Raw genomic sequence first — 15,800 nt, 5'->3', positions numbered from 1 at the left:
TATTTGATTTAAGTGTAACACTTGGAATCTAATCGGGAACTGATGCCGTGAACATAAATAAGGTTAGAAATTCGAACCTTGCGCTTGCGCACCAGATAAAAAACAATCGCCGAACGTCGGATTTCACGTGTCTCGGCCGTCTTGTTTTATTTTTTTTAACATAGAGGCTATACTTGTTCGTGTTTCGGCATCTTTTTTTCATTCGCTATTCGGTTTTGAAAGGTGTTTCAAATTTATAAATCAACATTTCGCAGGATATCCGCTTAAATTTTTGGTCTAAACCGAGAAACCTGCTCGTTTCTTTCCATTTGAGGTTACCTTCGCGAGTATACTGCTCTTAAGACGTGTACAAATAGTTTTTAGAGAGAAAATGTTGAAGATGTGATTTTAGTCTTGGAAGAAGTGTTGAACATCTTTTTATTATGGTTAGGTAAGTTAAAATGAGCATTTTTAATATATTTATTTGATTTATTATTATTTAGTGCGTTTTTATTTTTTGCTTTGTAACAAATTTTATTGGTAAACGTTTTATTTTAATAGTACAAGTGCTGATAATGTGTTTATTTGGTTAAACAATGCTTATTAAGTCGTTTTGTTACTCTCTTTATTATTGGTGAAAATAATTAAAATTATTGGTTGGGTAGGCAACACAAATTGCTTACACTATTTTTTGTGTACCGCTTGGTTATCAAGAAATAGTTTTGGTATTAATAATTGATAAAAGGAATTTTAATACCCGGAAAGTTACTTGAAACGTAATCTACTTCATTAAATTCTTGAAACTTATTTTTCTTGTATTCGTATCTAATCAAATTACATAGGGATTAATCAAATATCGATAAATTAATAATTTATCTTTGGAAATGTTGGAATTGATTGTTACATTAAAAATTACCATCCTTTTTCTATTTTTTTATTCATAAAAAAAGCAAAAAGAAATTTGCTGAGAAATTAAAAATGTTTTAATCACTTTGCGATTTTTTTTGGTTATCCAACAGTTAAATTAAAATCAGTTTTAGTGTACCACTGATTAAAATCTAACCAATACATCAATTGTAAAAGATCAGATCCATACACTTTTTGGTGATGGTTACTAAGAGTTCTTAATAACATATCGGTTAAATTATTCGCTCTCGTTTCAATTCCTTCCAATTCTTGCTGTTGCATTTCAGTCAACTCAGCGTCCCAAGTGTGTGCATACAAACAGAATTCATTACATAATTCTAGTATCAAATAAATTATGCTGTACATCTACAATATTAAAAGTTAAAACAAATATATTAAAACAACAAAAAAAAATAAACTTACAGTATTTTTTCCTTTATAATTTAAAGCTGGTAATTGAACCAAATTGTGTTTGTGATTATCGCTTGTTGTCTAAAAAAATTATGCTGTATTAATGTTTAAAAAGCATTAAAAATTACCTCATCAACAGTCATAACAAATGTTTTGCTTAATAAATTGCACAAAAACTTCGAATGTAATCGGATGATATCCTCAAATTCGTTAGCGTTTTGTACAGCTTTTTTAAACGTTGAAAATTCCGCCTCAATCACATCTACTTGTAAATAATACTGTAAATTATTAACGAGAAACATTAAGTTGTGCCGAAGAGTCCAAACCCTTTTATTTCTAAAAAAAATTAATCATATAAACAAAAAGGCTTTCATGGTCAGTGTTAATTGAACTAAAACTAGAACTAACACTAGCCCTAGAAACCTAGATGAAAAATGTTTGACGTTTTGGATTCCACGCAACCTTCTTCAGAAACATGATCGCAGTGACGAAATTGGTTGAGTTTGACAAAATGTAATACTTGAATAAACAATTAATAAAGTCTGGCTCTGACGAGGACATCTAGTCTTATTGAAATCTATCGTGTTTCCCTTTTTGTGGCATTACGACCGCCAACTGTTGGATCTTATTTAGTCGGACATTTCTCTCATGCTCCTTGATGCGGCAACGTTACAGCCAGTTTGACCAACGTAATACTACCCCCAACTGAATGATAGCCTATACTGTGTCTTTAGCTATCGGAAGCGCGTTCTGAATTTTGCTGACGCCTTGTAATCCGCTCCGTCATACCCGACACTTAAGGGAGGCAGATAAAACCGGTGGTAAAACCTCTGTTAGGTCAAAACATAGAGAACTGGAGAGTGCATGCCGAAATAAGATAACTTAAGTGACCATCGAACGATTACCTATGAAATGGTAAAATGCCCGAAAATCTAATGAAGAACATCACAAAATTGTGCCAAAAATATTTCTACAGAGTAGGAGATAAAAGCATAAACCGTACACCGGTGGAATGCGGATTTAAATGAAAAAAGGCTTAGAGCCAGAGCGAACGTAGATCAAACAGAGCGGGAATTATAAGACGGCAAAGGCAGAGTTAAAAAATGTGATTGCTAAGAACAAGAGGGAGACGTGGACTCTATGTGAGGAGCTTGAAGATGACGTTTGGGGAAAGGCCTGCAAGATAGTCACAAAGAAACTAAAACTTAGGAATTGTCTTACAATCACAGACGAGACAGTGGAAGAACAAGTGGCTAAACTTTTCCTGAAGCATACAAGAATCACATAACGGTACACACCGGTTGAAGATCTATAACTGTTCACAGAAGAAGAACTTTTGTCTGCTGTAGACAAGATAAAACCGAAGAAAGCGCTAGGACCAGATCAAATATTGTCGAAAATGCTGGTAGCAATGGTAAATAAATACCCAAAGGAGTTTCTGGAGGTTTATAAAGTTATGTAAGGAAAGCTGTTGGGGGGTTTTCGTAGGGAGAGGCTTCAAAGAGAAGCGGATGCAAGGGGCTTGATTCACGAAAATGTTGATGCGTTGTTTGGTGGCTCGCTAGATATCCCTCAGGGCACGGTGGCATTCCCTTTGTTTGCTAGAAGGCCGATTTTTTCTATGATCCTCCGCAGCGCCTTTTTTTTGTTAATTATTAGATTTGATTTTGATGATTTTGACTTCGCTGATTTAAGGACTCTGGGTATATCTTGTCGAATTTCCTCTTCCAACCCAACCCAACCCCAATAAGAGAGCGGCAGTCTATCAGCTATCATGTAGTTGTGTGAAGAATTACATTGTCCAAACTGGGTAACATCGAGTGCTGAAAAAAGCAACAAGAGAGGGATGTCCGACTGAATAAGAACCAGCAGTCGGAAGTTGCAGAGCATTGCCACAAAAGGGATATACCATAGATTTCGATAAGACCAAGGTGCTAGCCAGATACGGACATTATTTCCAAAGAACAAGAGATGCAAATAGAGATTCATAGACATAGGCACAATATGGGCATATACAGGTGTTTCTAAATTGATGCGAAAGATTTAAAGGGTTAAGGGGTGCTTTTCCTATAACTTTTTAACCTCTAAAGTTAAGGGCAAAAATCTGCAACTTTCTTATCTCTAGACATTTTACAACTAACAAATTGTTAGTTTGATCACAAAAAATAAAATAATGCTGATATCAATTTGACTCCATTTCTTTAAATAATAATAACCAATCTCTGAATTAATTCACTTGAGTCTGTGTATTATTTAATTTTCTTGTGATCAAACTAAAAATTTTAGGAGAAAATGTCAAGAGACAAACTCAACTTTTTAAATACAAAAACGTAGACGCATTAAAAAGTTCTGATGCAAAGTTAATTTTTTCAGAACCTTGTAATAACATTTTTGGGTTAAAAAAATCGGCAAAAAGTGTCGTTTTATTAGTAACAGTTATCAGCCAAATTTCATTCTTCCAAATTCCTCCATAGTGGATTTATTAAATAAAAACAATTTTTTTCTCTTAACTTTAGAGTACTGTAACTTGGTGGTGAAGGGGTTTTGAACAATAAGTTATATGAACGACCCCCCTTAATTTTTGTTGAAAAATCACTTCTTGAAATCTTTGGCATCAATTTGGAAACACCTGTATATTACGGGCTTAACCTGAAAAATTTTAGTTCTAGTATTAGTTCTACTTTTAGTTCAAAAATTATTAAATATTTATGATAAAAGTTATAATATACATTTTCTTCTTTGATGATATATGATTATGCCATAATTTGTTCAATTCAATTTGAGTTCTAGTAATTGTTAATAGAAATCGAAATAATCTGTTATAAAGATCCAAAGTTTTCGGATAGAAAATTATGTGTAAGGGCCAGACTATATCAAAATTCAATTTTAATAATGTCCAAGGATTATCACCTACGAAAAAAAGAATCATTTCGTTTTCACATAATCACAAAATAATAATTACATGTTTCAGATTGTTTCACGATGGCTAATTCAAACTTTTTAAAACTTTTATCATATTCCCCATATATTTTTGCAGCAGTATCCGAAAATATCATATTCAAATTTGTTACAATGTAACTATTTGGCGTTTCTTTTAATTTTTCACCAGCTGTAACAATGAACCGTTGAAATAATTCTCCTCTACCCAATCCATAATAATCCCTAACGTTTTGTAAATGTTCTAATAATTTCGCTTCATCCACCACAATAGTCCAAAGATGCTAAAACAAAGAATTAAAATTTCCTCGACCCTAAATATAATTTTTAAATACCTTTGTAAGCTTTAAACGACATTTTTCAATAGTTCTTTCGAAATTTTCAAAATCAAAAACTCCTTTTTCCAATTCAAGCACTTTCTGGTATAATTCTGAGCCATTTCGATTCCAAACTGTGTAATTTTCTGGCGTATTAGCATCGATTGGACGATTTTCATTGATCCACACGGTTCTGCCCATAAACAAAATCTTCTCCGCCAAATCATAACTAATTATTGACGGCAGCATTTCCGGGCGAATATAAAATTTCCGTACGGGATAAACAATTTGACCCGATTTTTTTGGACCCAAAGTGTGGGATTCATAACATTCTGCTTCTTCACCACAGTTATCTGGATATTGAAAATTTTCATCGGGGCAGTTTGCGTCGCAAATAAAGAATTCATTGTATTTGTCTTTAATATCTCCATAAATAATCCATTTCGATAATTGATGGTAAAATGGGACATTAATAAATGATATTAATCTAATAAAAAAGTAAAATTTAAATGTAGTTTGGAAAAATGAAAAATTTTACTCACACTTTGGTGGCTTCAACAATCATGGGAATATTACAATCAAGATAAAGATGTAAACGGCCTAAAAGTAAAGCTCCTCGTACATTTTCGATTTGAATCATTCGAATCATTTTTATCAAAACATCGAAAAGGGTGTTAAAGTTTTCAATTCGACCCAAAACAAAGCTTAATGTTAATTCGGGATGTTTTAAAAATTCCTCTTCTATATCAACAATTTCGTCTCGATACCTTTTTAAAACTTTATCGAGACCATTACAAAATGCTGTTATATATAGTCCTGGTTCCATATCCTTTATATTATCTTGACCATCTTCTCTTTTTTCAGTATCTATAATACCACTCTAATAATTAATCAAATCATTAAATTTTAAAGCTTGCCAAACCTTCATACAAAACACGTTCTATTTTCTTATTATTCAAAACATCTTTACGAAATTCCTCAATTGTGTGATAAGTTAAAGCTATAGACATGATTTCGCCTAATAATTCTCGTTCGGCTGGGTGTAAAAACTCCCGCAATTCGACATCTCTTAGCCATTCCTAAATAAAAATATCAATTTCGTTAAGTAAAACAACATAACCTAACTTTTTAGACAAACCTCTTTCGACAACGTTTTAAAAAGAGTTCCTCGAGAATTCCATAACGAAAAAAGTGCTTCGTGAATCATTTTATAAACCAAACGAAATTCAACATTCAATACGTTTAAAATAATTTAATTTAACTATTTCGAATTGATTTACTTCACAATGTGTTTTGACATTTTAAATACGTTCTAAAACAACGTAAGCGTTGCCAACCGTTTTTTTTATTTTTGGGGGGTTATAAATAAAATTCAAGAAATTTAAAATTCTTTTTGGTAAGTCGTATATTTTAAACGTGGCTTTTAAGATTAGTTTAAAGATAATACATTTCTTGATTAATAAATAGATTTCAAAATATATTTTGACATTTACTAATCAAGCGACATCTAACGTATAAATTTGAAAATACTCGTCCTTGTCAAATTTTTGTAATTACATAAAATTATAGTTTAGAATGAATATTAAACTAGTTTATAGAAGAACCTAAATTGTTTTAGTTCATATAGTTAATTCAAAAAAATTAGAAACGTTGATTTGTGATTATAAACTGTTTACAAATTTAAGGAAATTTATGTTTTAACGGTTGTCGTTCTGAAAACAACTAAGAAGAAGAAGCTCGCGTTTATACATTGTGCGTGTTTTGTAGCAAATTTTGTGTAGTTTCTCGTGAATTTTTAAATAATCCCGTTCGAATGTTTGTGAAATAAGGTTTCGATGTTGTAATTTATAAAACTAAAGTGATAAACACATCAAAAAAATTCCGTTTAACTCAATTTAAGTACGTTACGAGGGAAGCCCTCAAACTGAAGATATTCGTTGTTTCGCTTCACGTTTTTGTATATTATTCTCCTACACGCGGTTTTAATTATCCGGCAGTTAAATGATCGATCATCAGATGAATTGTTTTCGTGTACTGCACAAATTCAATAGGAGATGTCCGAAAACCTAGACGATTTACGGGTATTCTCCCCAATAAATAAACAAACCTCAAAAAATGTATTCATCAAGATATTAATGTCTTTTTCTAGAATATGCTCTTAGCCTTTCGGGTTTCTGAACTGCAGATGCTCTTAGGTTACGCTGGTAGAAATAAGTCGGGACGTAAGACAGAATTGCAACAGAGAGCTCAAGAATTGCTAAGAACGCGATCTGTACCATACATTCATCAAAAAATTAGAGAATTATATAAAACTATACAGTATATTTTAACGAATTACTTTATATCTAAAACTAATTTTCATTGTTTTGTCAATTAGACAAAGTGGAGTATTGAATAATAATCAAGGTGTTCAAACAACAACTGGAAATAATAACGATTTGCCTAATATATCTATTGGAGGAAATATGTCTCAAAGTCAAGGAGGGATGCCTCGAGCCACTGCAACCGTTCCTCCTTACAATGTTGACACAAGAATTGTAAGAATCATTATAACCTTAAAATTTCAATCTAATTGTGTTCTTTTTTTATTTCTAAATCTTAGACGCGACAAGCAGCGATGTATAATCAAACAATGTCATATCCTTCATATCCTCAATACACCCCAAAACCACCACCGCCATTGGTTTCCGGTCAATACCCCGTGCTCCCGGATGTTCACTTCAAGAGACTCCCATTTTTTGATATCCTCTCAGAATTAATCAAACCATCATCATTAGTGCCACAAAATACACATAGAATCCAAGAGGGAACATTCTATTTTCATTTAACACCCGCTCAAGCTACGGATATCGCCAGTTCGAGGGATGTTCGTCATGGTTCGAAATGTGAATACACCAAACAGGTTCAAATGAGATTTTGTCTTCTCGAAACTACGTGTGAACAAGAAGATTTTTTCCCGCCAAGTGTTGTCGTTAAAGTTAATAATAAGTTGTGTCCGTTACCAGTAAGTTTTATTAATTTAAGCAAATTAGTTTTGGAAACATTCAAGATTCATTATGTGGCTAAAAATCGACGATTTTTTTTTAATCAATGTGAAATGACCCAAAAAATTAGGGTTGGGCGTTTTTGTACTGCTACTAAATTGCACTAACACTGTCTATTCAGTGGTGCTTAAAATGCAAAATCCATTATCATTGAAAATTTAGTGATAGTGAAAAAAATGCACAAAAAATCACTAAACTTGAATTTATATTTTATGTCTGATATTAGTTTGTCCAACTAGTTTGTTGATAAAAATATTTCTTGTTTATTTTGCATACATTTCCTTATACTGCTTCAGGTAATAAGGTAGTCTTACTTTTATTCTTCAAGAAGCGGTGTTATGTTACTGAAAAATGTTAATTATTATGACTAAAGGTTTTCATTATCACTAAATATTTAGTGGTAGCGCAATTTTTTTTTCATTATCACTAAAGGTTTAGTGATAATGTAGTTTTTTTTCATTATCACTAAAGGTTTAGTGATAATGTAGTTTTTTTTCATTATCACTAAAGGTTTAGTGATAATGTAGTTTTTTTTCATTATCACTAAAGGTTTAGTGATAATGTAGTTTTTTTTCACTATCACTAAATATTCAGTGATGATGAAATTCGTGTTTTAACTATCACTGAAGAAATATTGGTAGTGAAACGCTTGTTCCATTTATTTTTTAGTGCATTATCCCCAACCCTGCAAAAAAAACGTTAAAAATAAAAAGAAAGTGCGGAAAAGTGTAGAACATACCGAAAAATCAAATTAAACTTTCGATGTGACGTCACGTTTTGTGACGTCATAAGCAATCTTAACCATGCATTTTCCTATTAAACCTAACCTACCAATTCTTTATTTTATAGCCACACACAAAATCAATCTGATAAACTTAAAAGTAAAGTTATTTTCACTAAACTAGTATTTACAGATGAAAAACCCTTGTTTTTCTTAGCTTGTCGATGCGTAACGACTGACTACCTGTCGTTAGATAGATTGTGTGTCAATAGACTCTATCTTAATACTAGGACTAATACTAGACTGAAAACTAGAAACATTCGGATTTAGTTGCACGTCTCGCAAGACAGCAAAACCAGAATGATTCTAGGTCTTGTGTTAGTTTAAGTGATAGTGCTAGTCTAAAACTGGAACTAATACTAGACCTAGAACTAGAAAGTATCGGGTTTAGCCGTGCGTCTTCAAACGGCGAAACCTGAATATTTATAGTTCTAGGTCTAGTGTTAGTTCTAGTTTTACTGCAATGAAAATGTTAAAAATCGTTCCTGTACATCATATCTTTAGGTACTAGGGTCAGAAATCTTCGCGATTGGATAGTGATTTTTTTAATAATGGAATCCTTATTAACCATGCTACTATAGAAGTTACAAATCAAACAACAAATGTGATTAGTTTTCCGAAAAGAAATATTACTTTGATCGAGTTAAGGTTAAAAGAATTTATGTCTATTAAGTACGACACACGATTTCAAAAAAAAAGTTGTACAGCACTCTTGGCAAGTGATTTTAAAAGAGGGCTGGTTAAATCAAGTTTCTACAATGATACAACACTTACCACTTTTCTTTTCATACAAAATATTGCCTGTTTTTCTGCAAAAAAACATGTTATTTAAAAAATTTTCGTATGCTATTTGTATTTACTCTTTATTTCCTCTCAACTTTATCAGAAGATGTGCCACTCAATATCTACGAACTACAAAATGTGGTTTCAACAAGATGGTTGAACTTATGTCTTGCAAAAGGACTGTTTCACCTAACGACAAAATTAAACAAAAAGAATTATTAATTCATTTATTATTAATTTTATTACATAATTTTCTTAAAACTTTTGCAAATGCTCAACTTGTTTGCCGTCGGCACTAATACACTCGTCTGCACTATTACTAGTCGTGCAAATCTCTTTCCATTTATTTCTTCTGCAGTTCGGCAAGATTTTTAATCGGTTTTTAATACACTGTTTCTTTTATGATCCTAATAAAAAAATCAAGGGAATTTAGGCCCAGAGAATCCATCTTTGGGGATATTCTGTATTCAATCCCGTACAGGACAAGCATAATGAGCTGGACAACCATCTTGTTGAAACCACATTTCTCTGTAGACATTGAGTGTCACATCTTCTAACAAACTTGTTAAATTATTACAATGATAGTGTCAATTTTTTAAATAACGCGTTTTTTAACAGTCCTTTTGTAAGACATTCAACCATCTTATTGAAACCACATTTTGTAGTTCGTAGATATTGAGTGGCACATCTTCTGACAAAGTTGAGAGGAAATAAAGAGTAAATACAAACAGCATACGAATGTATGAATTTTTTAAATAACATGTTTTTTTGCAGAAAAAGAGGTAATAATATGTTTTAAGAAAAGAAAAATGGCAAGTGTTTAGCCGTGCCTCTTTAGACTTAACTCAAAGTGGATATTCTACACAAAATTCTGAAATAAATCAGTAAATGACATGGGTCCGAATGTAACCTTTAAGGAGGGGGTAAGGCATCAGGTATACATTTTAGGTTATCTTTTTAGTTTATAGATGGGAAACAATGACATTTTAGTCGTTGTATGTTAGTCGTGGTTAGCATGGTTGATGACGTCACAATAAGTGACGTCATGTTGAAACTTTAAAGTGATTTTTCGGTAAGTTTTACACTTTTTTTTATTTGTAACGGCTCACCTGAGTGATTTCCCGTCTATTAAAAAAATAAATTGTCGATTTCTAAGCTACACAATGATTCTTGAATTATACCTTATGTTTTAACCTTTTTTATTACATTAAAGAATCCTGTACCTACAAATAAACCGGGTGTTGAACCAAAACGTCCGCCGAGGCCCGTAAATATAACTCCGTTGGTTAAATTGAGCCCAACCGTCCCAAATACAATACACGTTTCGTGGGGTTCTGATTATGTTCGAGGATATGCGTTGACTGTTGCCTTAGTACATAAACGAACTTCACAGGATTTATTGCAGAGGCTAAAATCAAAAGGAGCCAAACATTCTGATTATACTAGAGGCTTAAGTATGATTAATTCCAACTTAACCACAATTTTCTTTTAATAAATCATTTTTTTGTATAATATGAAGTTAAAGAGAAATTAAATGAAGATGCGGATTGCGAAATCGCAACAACATCATTACGCGTTTCTCTGATATGTCCATTGGGAAAGATGCGAATGATGACACCATGCAGGGCAATTACGTGTCAACATTTGCAATGTTTCGATGCATCCCTATTCCTACAAATGAACGAAAGAAAACCAACTTGGAATTGTCCCGTTTGTGATAAACCCGCGTTATATGATAATCTAGTCATAGATGGGTGAGTTTGTTGTAAAAAATAATAATAATTATTATTAATATGTACATCAAAATGTTTAAATATTAAAGATATTTCCAAGAAGTGTTAAGTTCACCTGTATTAAATTCTGAATTAAACGAAATTCAACTTCACAAGGACGGTTCGTGGAGTACACATATGGTGGAAAAGAAAACCCCCGCCCCTGTAGTTAAAGTTCAAAAACCAACTGATGATTCAATAGAAATTATTTCTGATGATTTAGGTGAGCTGCTTTAAAATATATTTTCTTTTTCTTTATTATTACTTGTTTATTTCTTGTAGAAGTTGTGTCTTCCGCTGAGGTTAAGCCGACGCCAACGACAACAACTACAGAACAAGGAGCATCATCGGTTGATGGTAATGGTAAAGCGGAACGGAGCATTGTTGATCTTACCATTTCCGATTCCGATGATGAAGAACCATTAGCGAAACGAACAAGATCCGCAAAACCTGATTCAACCAACAAGTTGTCTGGTGAGTTAAATGATGTTTAAACTGATAAAAAAATAAATTGTGTTGAAACAAAATGTGTTGTTTATCAATAAAATGTGTTTTTGGTTTTCTTTTTTCTAATTCCTACAGATGACGTTTATTTACTTAAAGGAGACAATGAGATTGAAAATGATTGTTACAAAAAAGTATAATAGTAGTTTTTTCTATTTTTTAATCTAAGTTGTGCTTAAATTTTAAGTTGTATATTATGATGTGTGCTTGGCAATACCACAAATAACTTAGTATAATATACACACAAGTACCATATAGATCGAAAATATACCGGATATACCATAAATACCAAAAAATTAATTGAGGTATCAAATGTGAGTTGTTTATTCACGTTAATTATGGATAATTAAAATTGATAATGGGCTGTTCAATATCTGAAAATCTTTTTGGTATAAAGTAATCATTTTATGGGGAAATTAATGCTATTTCCAATTATTGTTTAATTATGTTTATATCTGCTCTTTATTCTATGTTAATATCTTCTACCTGTGTATAGTAAAAACAGTTTTTAAAAATTTAAATGGCTATTTAATGGATATTTATTTTTATTGTTTTCTACAAATAATGAGTTAATAGGTTCATAAGTTAAATATAATGGGTTTTATTACTTAAACAGCTTTAGTTTATTGTATTTTGACTTGCTTTAGATTATATATCTTTATTGAATTGAATTAATGGAAATACTTAGGTCGCAGCATTATTTACTAAATGTTGTTTTCTTTTTATTTCTTCGATTAGCAGATCAGATTATAGCACACTGTAGATGTCATCCTTATAGTTACTTTTTTAGTGTGATATTTGTGTTATCTGCGCCAGGACTTTTGCAGTGACGGACCAAAGCACAGACGTTTAAAATAGTAAATGAGCTTAGCTACTTAAGTATCACCTTCCTCTTTATCTTCATGTATAATCATGCTTTTATTTACTTTTCGTATAGTTTTTGATGCCAATTCAACGATTTTCTTTGCATTTTTGTTTCCACTTTGTTTAACGGCAATGTCATTTTTATCAAAAACAAAAATAATTAAACAAACTGAAAAAACGAAAAGTTCCTAATTTGTACACTCACACGGACACAATTTCACTGTTTTAGGACTTATTAGTTCGTTTTTTTCTATAATACCTGTCAAATTGTTGTAAAGTTGGCAAAATTAACAGGGAGTTTTGTTTTATCATGTTTTGAAATAAATATGTCACACTGACGTTTGTTTGAGCTTTTGTTATTCAAAAAGTCAAAAGTAATAAAAATAAAATGAACGATGCGTAAGAAATGTTTTGGGGTGTTTATTTGCCATTTGTTTACCTAGAAAAGGTGTTTTGTTCTGTTTTATTAGTTTGTAGCACGTGGTAGCACGTTTTTACAATAAATATGTACTTCGTTTAATCTTACAGTGCTAGTATTTGCGTTTTGTAAGTTGCTACTTTAATTTCCTTTTCGATATGTCCCACTTTGTCGTAAGAACAATACAGTTTGTTTAAGAAAATATTTTTTTAATAGAATTTTGATGAATTAATCAATAAAAAGAAGTAGTTATTTAAATAATTTATTAATTTTTAGGTTCAAACAGAAAACCATATTACTGTTATATGTAACAAAAAAAAACAGGAACATTTGACGAATATTTTTGAGATATCGTGTCCAAAAGATCTAAAAACGTCGTTTTCTCTTTTAAACTTTCGAATAATAAAAACTGATTCTTTTCAATTTCCAACGTCCAGGGCTATACAATAAAAAGTTATCTTCAGATAGGTGTTAATAAATGTTTTTGTAGATCTGGAAGAAATGGTAGAGCATGTTTGACGAAATGATCCGATCCCGTTGATTTAACGAAGAATGGAATTTCGGTTTAATATTTTATAATCACATTTGATAGACCGTCTATGAAAATCTTTTTTAAACGATTTTTTCTCGAATACTACTTTTTACTCACTAACCCCTTTTTATTTTTCAGGGTTACATATGTAGAATCTCAGATAGGTTTGGAAGTATACGTCATCTAATTAATTTTCCAAGTAAGCACAACTTTAAACCTGGTTAGGAATAATAACTGTATTAAGTAAATGTGGTTGGATGAATTATCTTCGCTTTTCTACGTGACCAACACTTCTATTATAATTGCCCTTATAACTTACTACCTTTTATAATTTTCTTTTATGTAGACTTCATCAGTATATTTTCACTTTTCCACCAAAATTACATAAACTGTGCAGCACAATGCTCAGGAATTTGCAACATTATTTGAATATTTTCCAATCAACATAGAAATATTCAACAAAGGTCAGTGCTTCCAGGGATGTTTTCTTTACAATAGCGTCACTTAACTAGTTTTTTATTAGTATGTATGGTATGTAGTTTCATGAAGGGGTGAATTCCTTCACAGTACTTAGGTCCCAGCGGCCCCTTTGTACATCCCCACAATTTACAGTTCATTCAGGGGCCAAAAAACCATGGAACAAAAATGGATTCCCTTAAGTACGCGAGGTTGGGACAGTCACAAACAGTATGACTGAATTCTGTGCATTTGATCCTGTGCATCAATTTGTATTTCTTGGTGCCATCTACAGTTTTTTATAAAGTATATCTCAAAAATGTGGAACGGATATCCGGCCGGATAGTTACCAAATATCCGGCTTTGGCCGGAAATTAAAAACATATTAGTACTCCACCATTCACAAGGATTAGTATCTTTTTTGGAATTGGACACTGCAGATAATAACCAAGTTCAACCCCAATAGTAGTACTCTTTTCATTTAATACAACATTATTTATTTCAGGTAGCAACCTCATGGTAACAATCCCAAAACGATATATAAATTAAATCTCTTGTTGCAGTTTCCTCTAGTTTTCTTCTCTTCGCTTGTGACTCATAATTACATTCATTTCTAATAGAACTGTCGCTGTTATCACCTTCAGTTTGTGATGCAAGTCTTTCCAATAAAACCCATCTTCTTGCTTCGATTGTTAAATCTATCTTATCAGCTTTCTTATTAATTTCATTTTTGTTCAAATCACTTCAGAAATACACGAGAAATTATCACTATCCACTAAAAAAATTACTACTAAACCACTAAAAATAAATTACAATCATTTTGAATCTGTATATTGTCAGAGTACTATAAAAATAAATTTCTTGTTCAATTTGAATCAATTTTTGCAGAAATAAAAATCAAAGAAGAAATTGTGGGAATTAGAATTTTTGTTTGAAATGTTATGTTTAAGAAAAATTATCAATAGAGATTTTTTATTTATAGGAAAATCTCTGTGTTAAATAAATAAACAGGAAAAAAACGAACAAAATAGAAGGAAAAATGTGTAACATAACTGGGAAAATGTAACACGATGAAATTGAGAATTGTGCTTATTGTGATTCTAAGAGGTGGTTTGCAGACTTTTATTGGTACCTAGTTTTTTTTTAAATTGTAAATTGAATTAAAAAGAATTTAGATGCAAACCGCCTTAAATCTACTGAAAAAAAAAAAAAAAATACAATTTTGTATGTTTACGTTTTTATTGTTCATTTAATATCTTGTAATACGGTTGTTATATCGATTACTATTTCTAATTGCTCTTGTTTAATTAAAATTTTCTCACCTCAATTCGTTTTCTTTCAATGTTACAGTGATAGTAAAATTATTGAAAACGGATGTTGTTTAAAATAATAATGTAAGTTATCTATTTACGAAAATACAGTATTTCTACAAAAAAAAACCCAACTGACTTATTATTTCTGTATATTTATCTTTTTAATTTATATTTTCTTTTTGAAATTTAATGAAATTTCAGGATAATTAAAGTGTAGTGAACAAGAAAGAAAAACGAAAAAGTGTTAAATGAACAATAAAAACCCGATTTTAACCTCCAAAAAAACTACGTTAAGTAGAATATAATTTTGGGAGGTTAAATCGCCATGAAAGGTAAGAAAGATTTGTTTTTCTCTCTTCAATTTGCGTTCTTATTTCAGATTCGATTTCCTCGTCAAGTAATCAATCACGAACTCCAGCGAACACACCGGGTCCTTCCACCGTTTCAAGTTCGGGTTATCCACCAAGTCCAGCACCGGTCATTTCTGTAGATAGTCCATCGCCTCCACGCTCACCTCACATATTCAACTTTAGCAACGAACATCTATTTCATTCGGGTCATTTTTAAAAACATTTTATAGACAAGATTTTTATTTAGTAACAAAATTGGGGTTAAAATATTATTTTTTTTAATTTAGTTGTTTTTGAGTATTACTAAAATCTTTGTATTAGTTATTTTTTAGTTTTTTTTTTTTGAAGTTAACGATAAGTTTATTATTAATTTTTTTATGAATAAGTATTTATTTTTCTATACAAAGATATTATTAATACCATTTAAAAAGTG

The 15,800-nt window shown here is 31.3% G+C and overlaps 2 protein-coding genes across 5 annotated transcripts; one reads left to right on the top strand and one right to left on the bottom strand.

The window, feature by feature from the left end:
- The first annotated feature begins 90 nt into the window (after positions 1-90).
- LOC111424601 (E3 SUMO-protein ligase Su(var)2-10) lies at positions 91-15,664 on the top strand. Of its 4 annotated transcripts, none has more exons than XM_023058206.2 (9): positions 6,401-6,631; positions 6,700-6,869; positions 6,928-7,087; positions 7,153-7,554; positions 10,372-10,612; positions 10,678-10,912; positions 10,981-11,153; positions 11,213-11,404; positions 15,397-15,664. In XM_023058206.2, exons 1-9 carry the CDS (start codon positions 6,605-6,607, stop codon positions 15,582-15,584), a joined length of 1,788 nt encoding a protein of 595 aa, XP_022913974.1. In that variant the 5' UTR covers positions 6,401-6,604; the 3' UTR covers positions 15,585-15,664. The 4 variants fall into 4 exon arrangements, with proteins under 4 accessions (XP_022913977.1, XP_022913974.1, XP_022913976.1 ...); XM_023058208.2 differs by lacking the exon at positions 15,397-15,664 and adding an exon at positions 14,687-15,148; XM_023058207.2 differs by having other exon boundaries at positions 6,483-6,631; positions 6,680-6,869.
- Positions 898-5,872, bottom strand: LOC111424599 (gamma-tubulin complex component 4). Its single transcript, XM_023058204.2, has 9 exons — positions 5,689-5,872; positions 5,473-5,629; positions 5,093-5,417; positions 4,569-5,037; positions 4,259-4,517; positions 4,026-4,206; positions 1,425-1,632; positions 1,309-1,377; positions 898-1,251 (listed from the first exon to the last, which is right to left on the bottom strand). The coding sequence occupies exons 1-9, from the start codon at positions 5,755-5,757 to the stop codon at positions 988-990; spliced, it is 2,001 nt and encodes a 666-aa protein (XP_022913972.2). The 5' UTR covers positions 5,758-5,872; the 3' UTR covers positions 898-987.
- Positions 15,665-15,800: the final 136 nt, after the last annotated feature.

This window comes from Onthophagus taurus, chromosome 7 (assembly GCF_036711975.1).
Source record: "Onthophagus taurus isolate NC chromosome 7, IU_Otau_3.0, whole genome shotgun sequence".
NCBI classification, from domain to species: domain Eukaryota; kingdom Metazoa; phylum Arthropoda; class Insecta; order Coleoptera; family Scarabaeidae; genus Onthophagus; species Onthophagus taurus.
The sequence above is the reverse complement of the archived record's forward strand: the minus strand, read 5'-3'. Positions and strand labels throughout refer to the sequence as shown.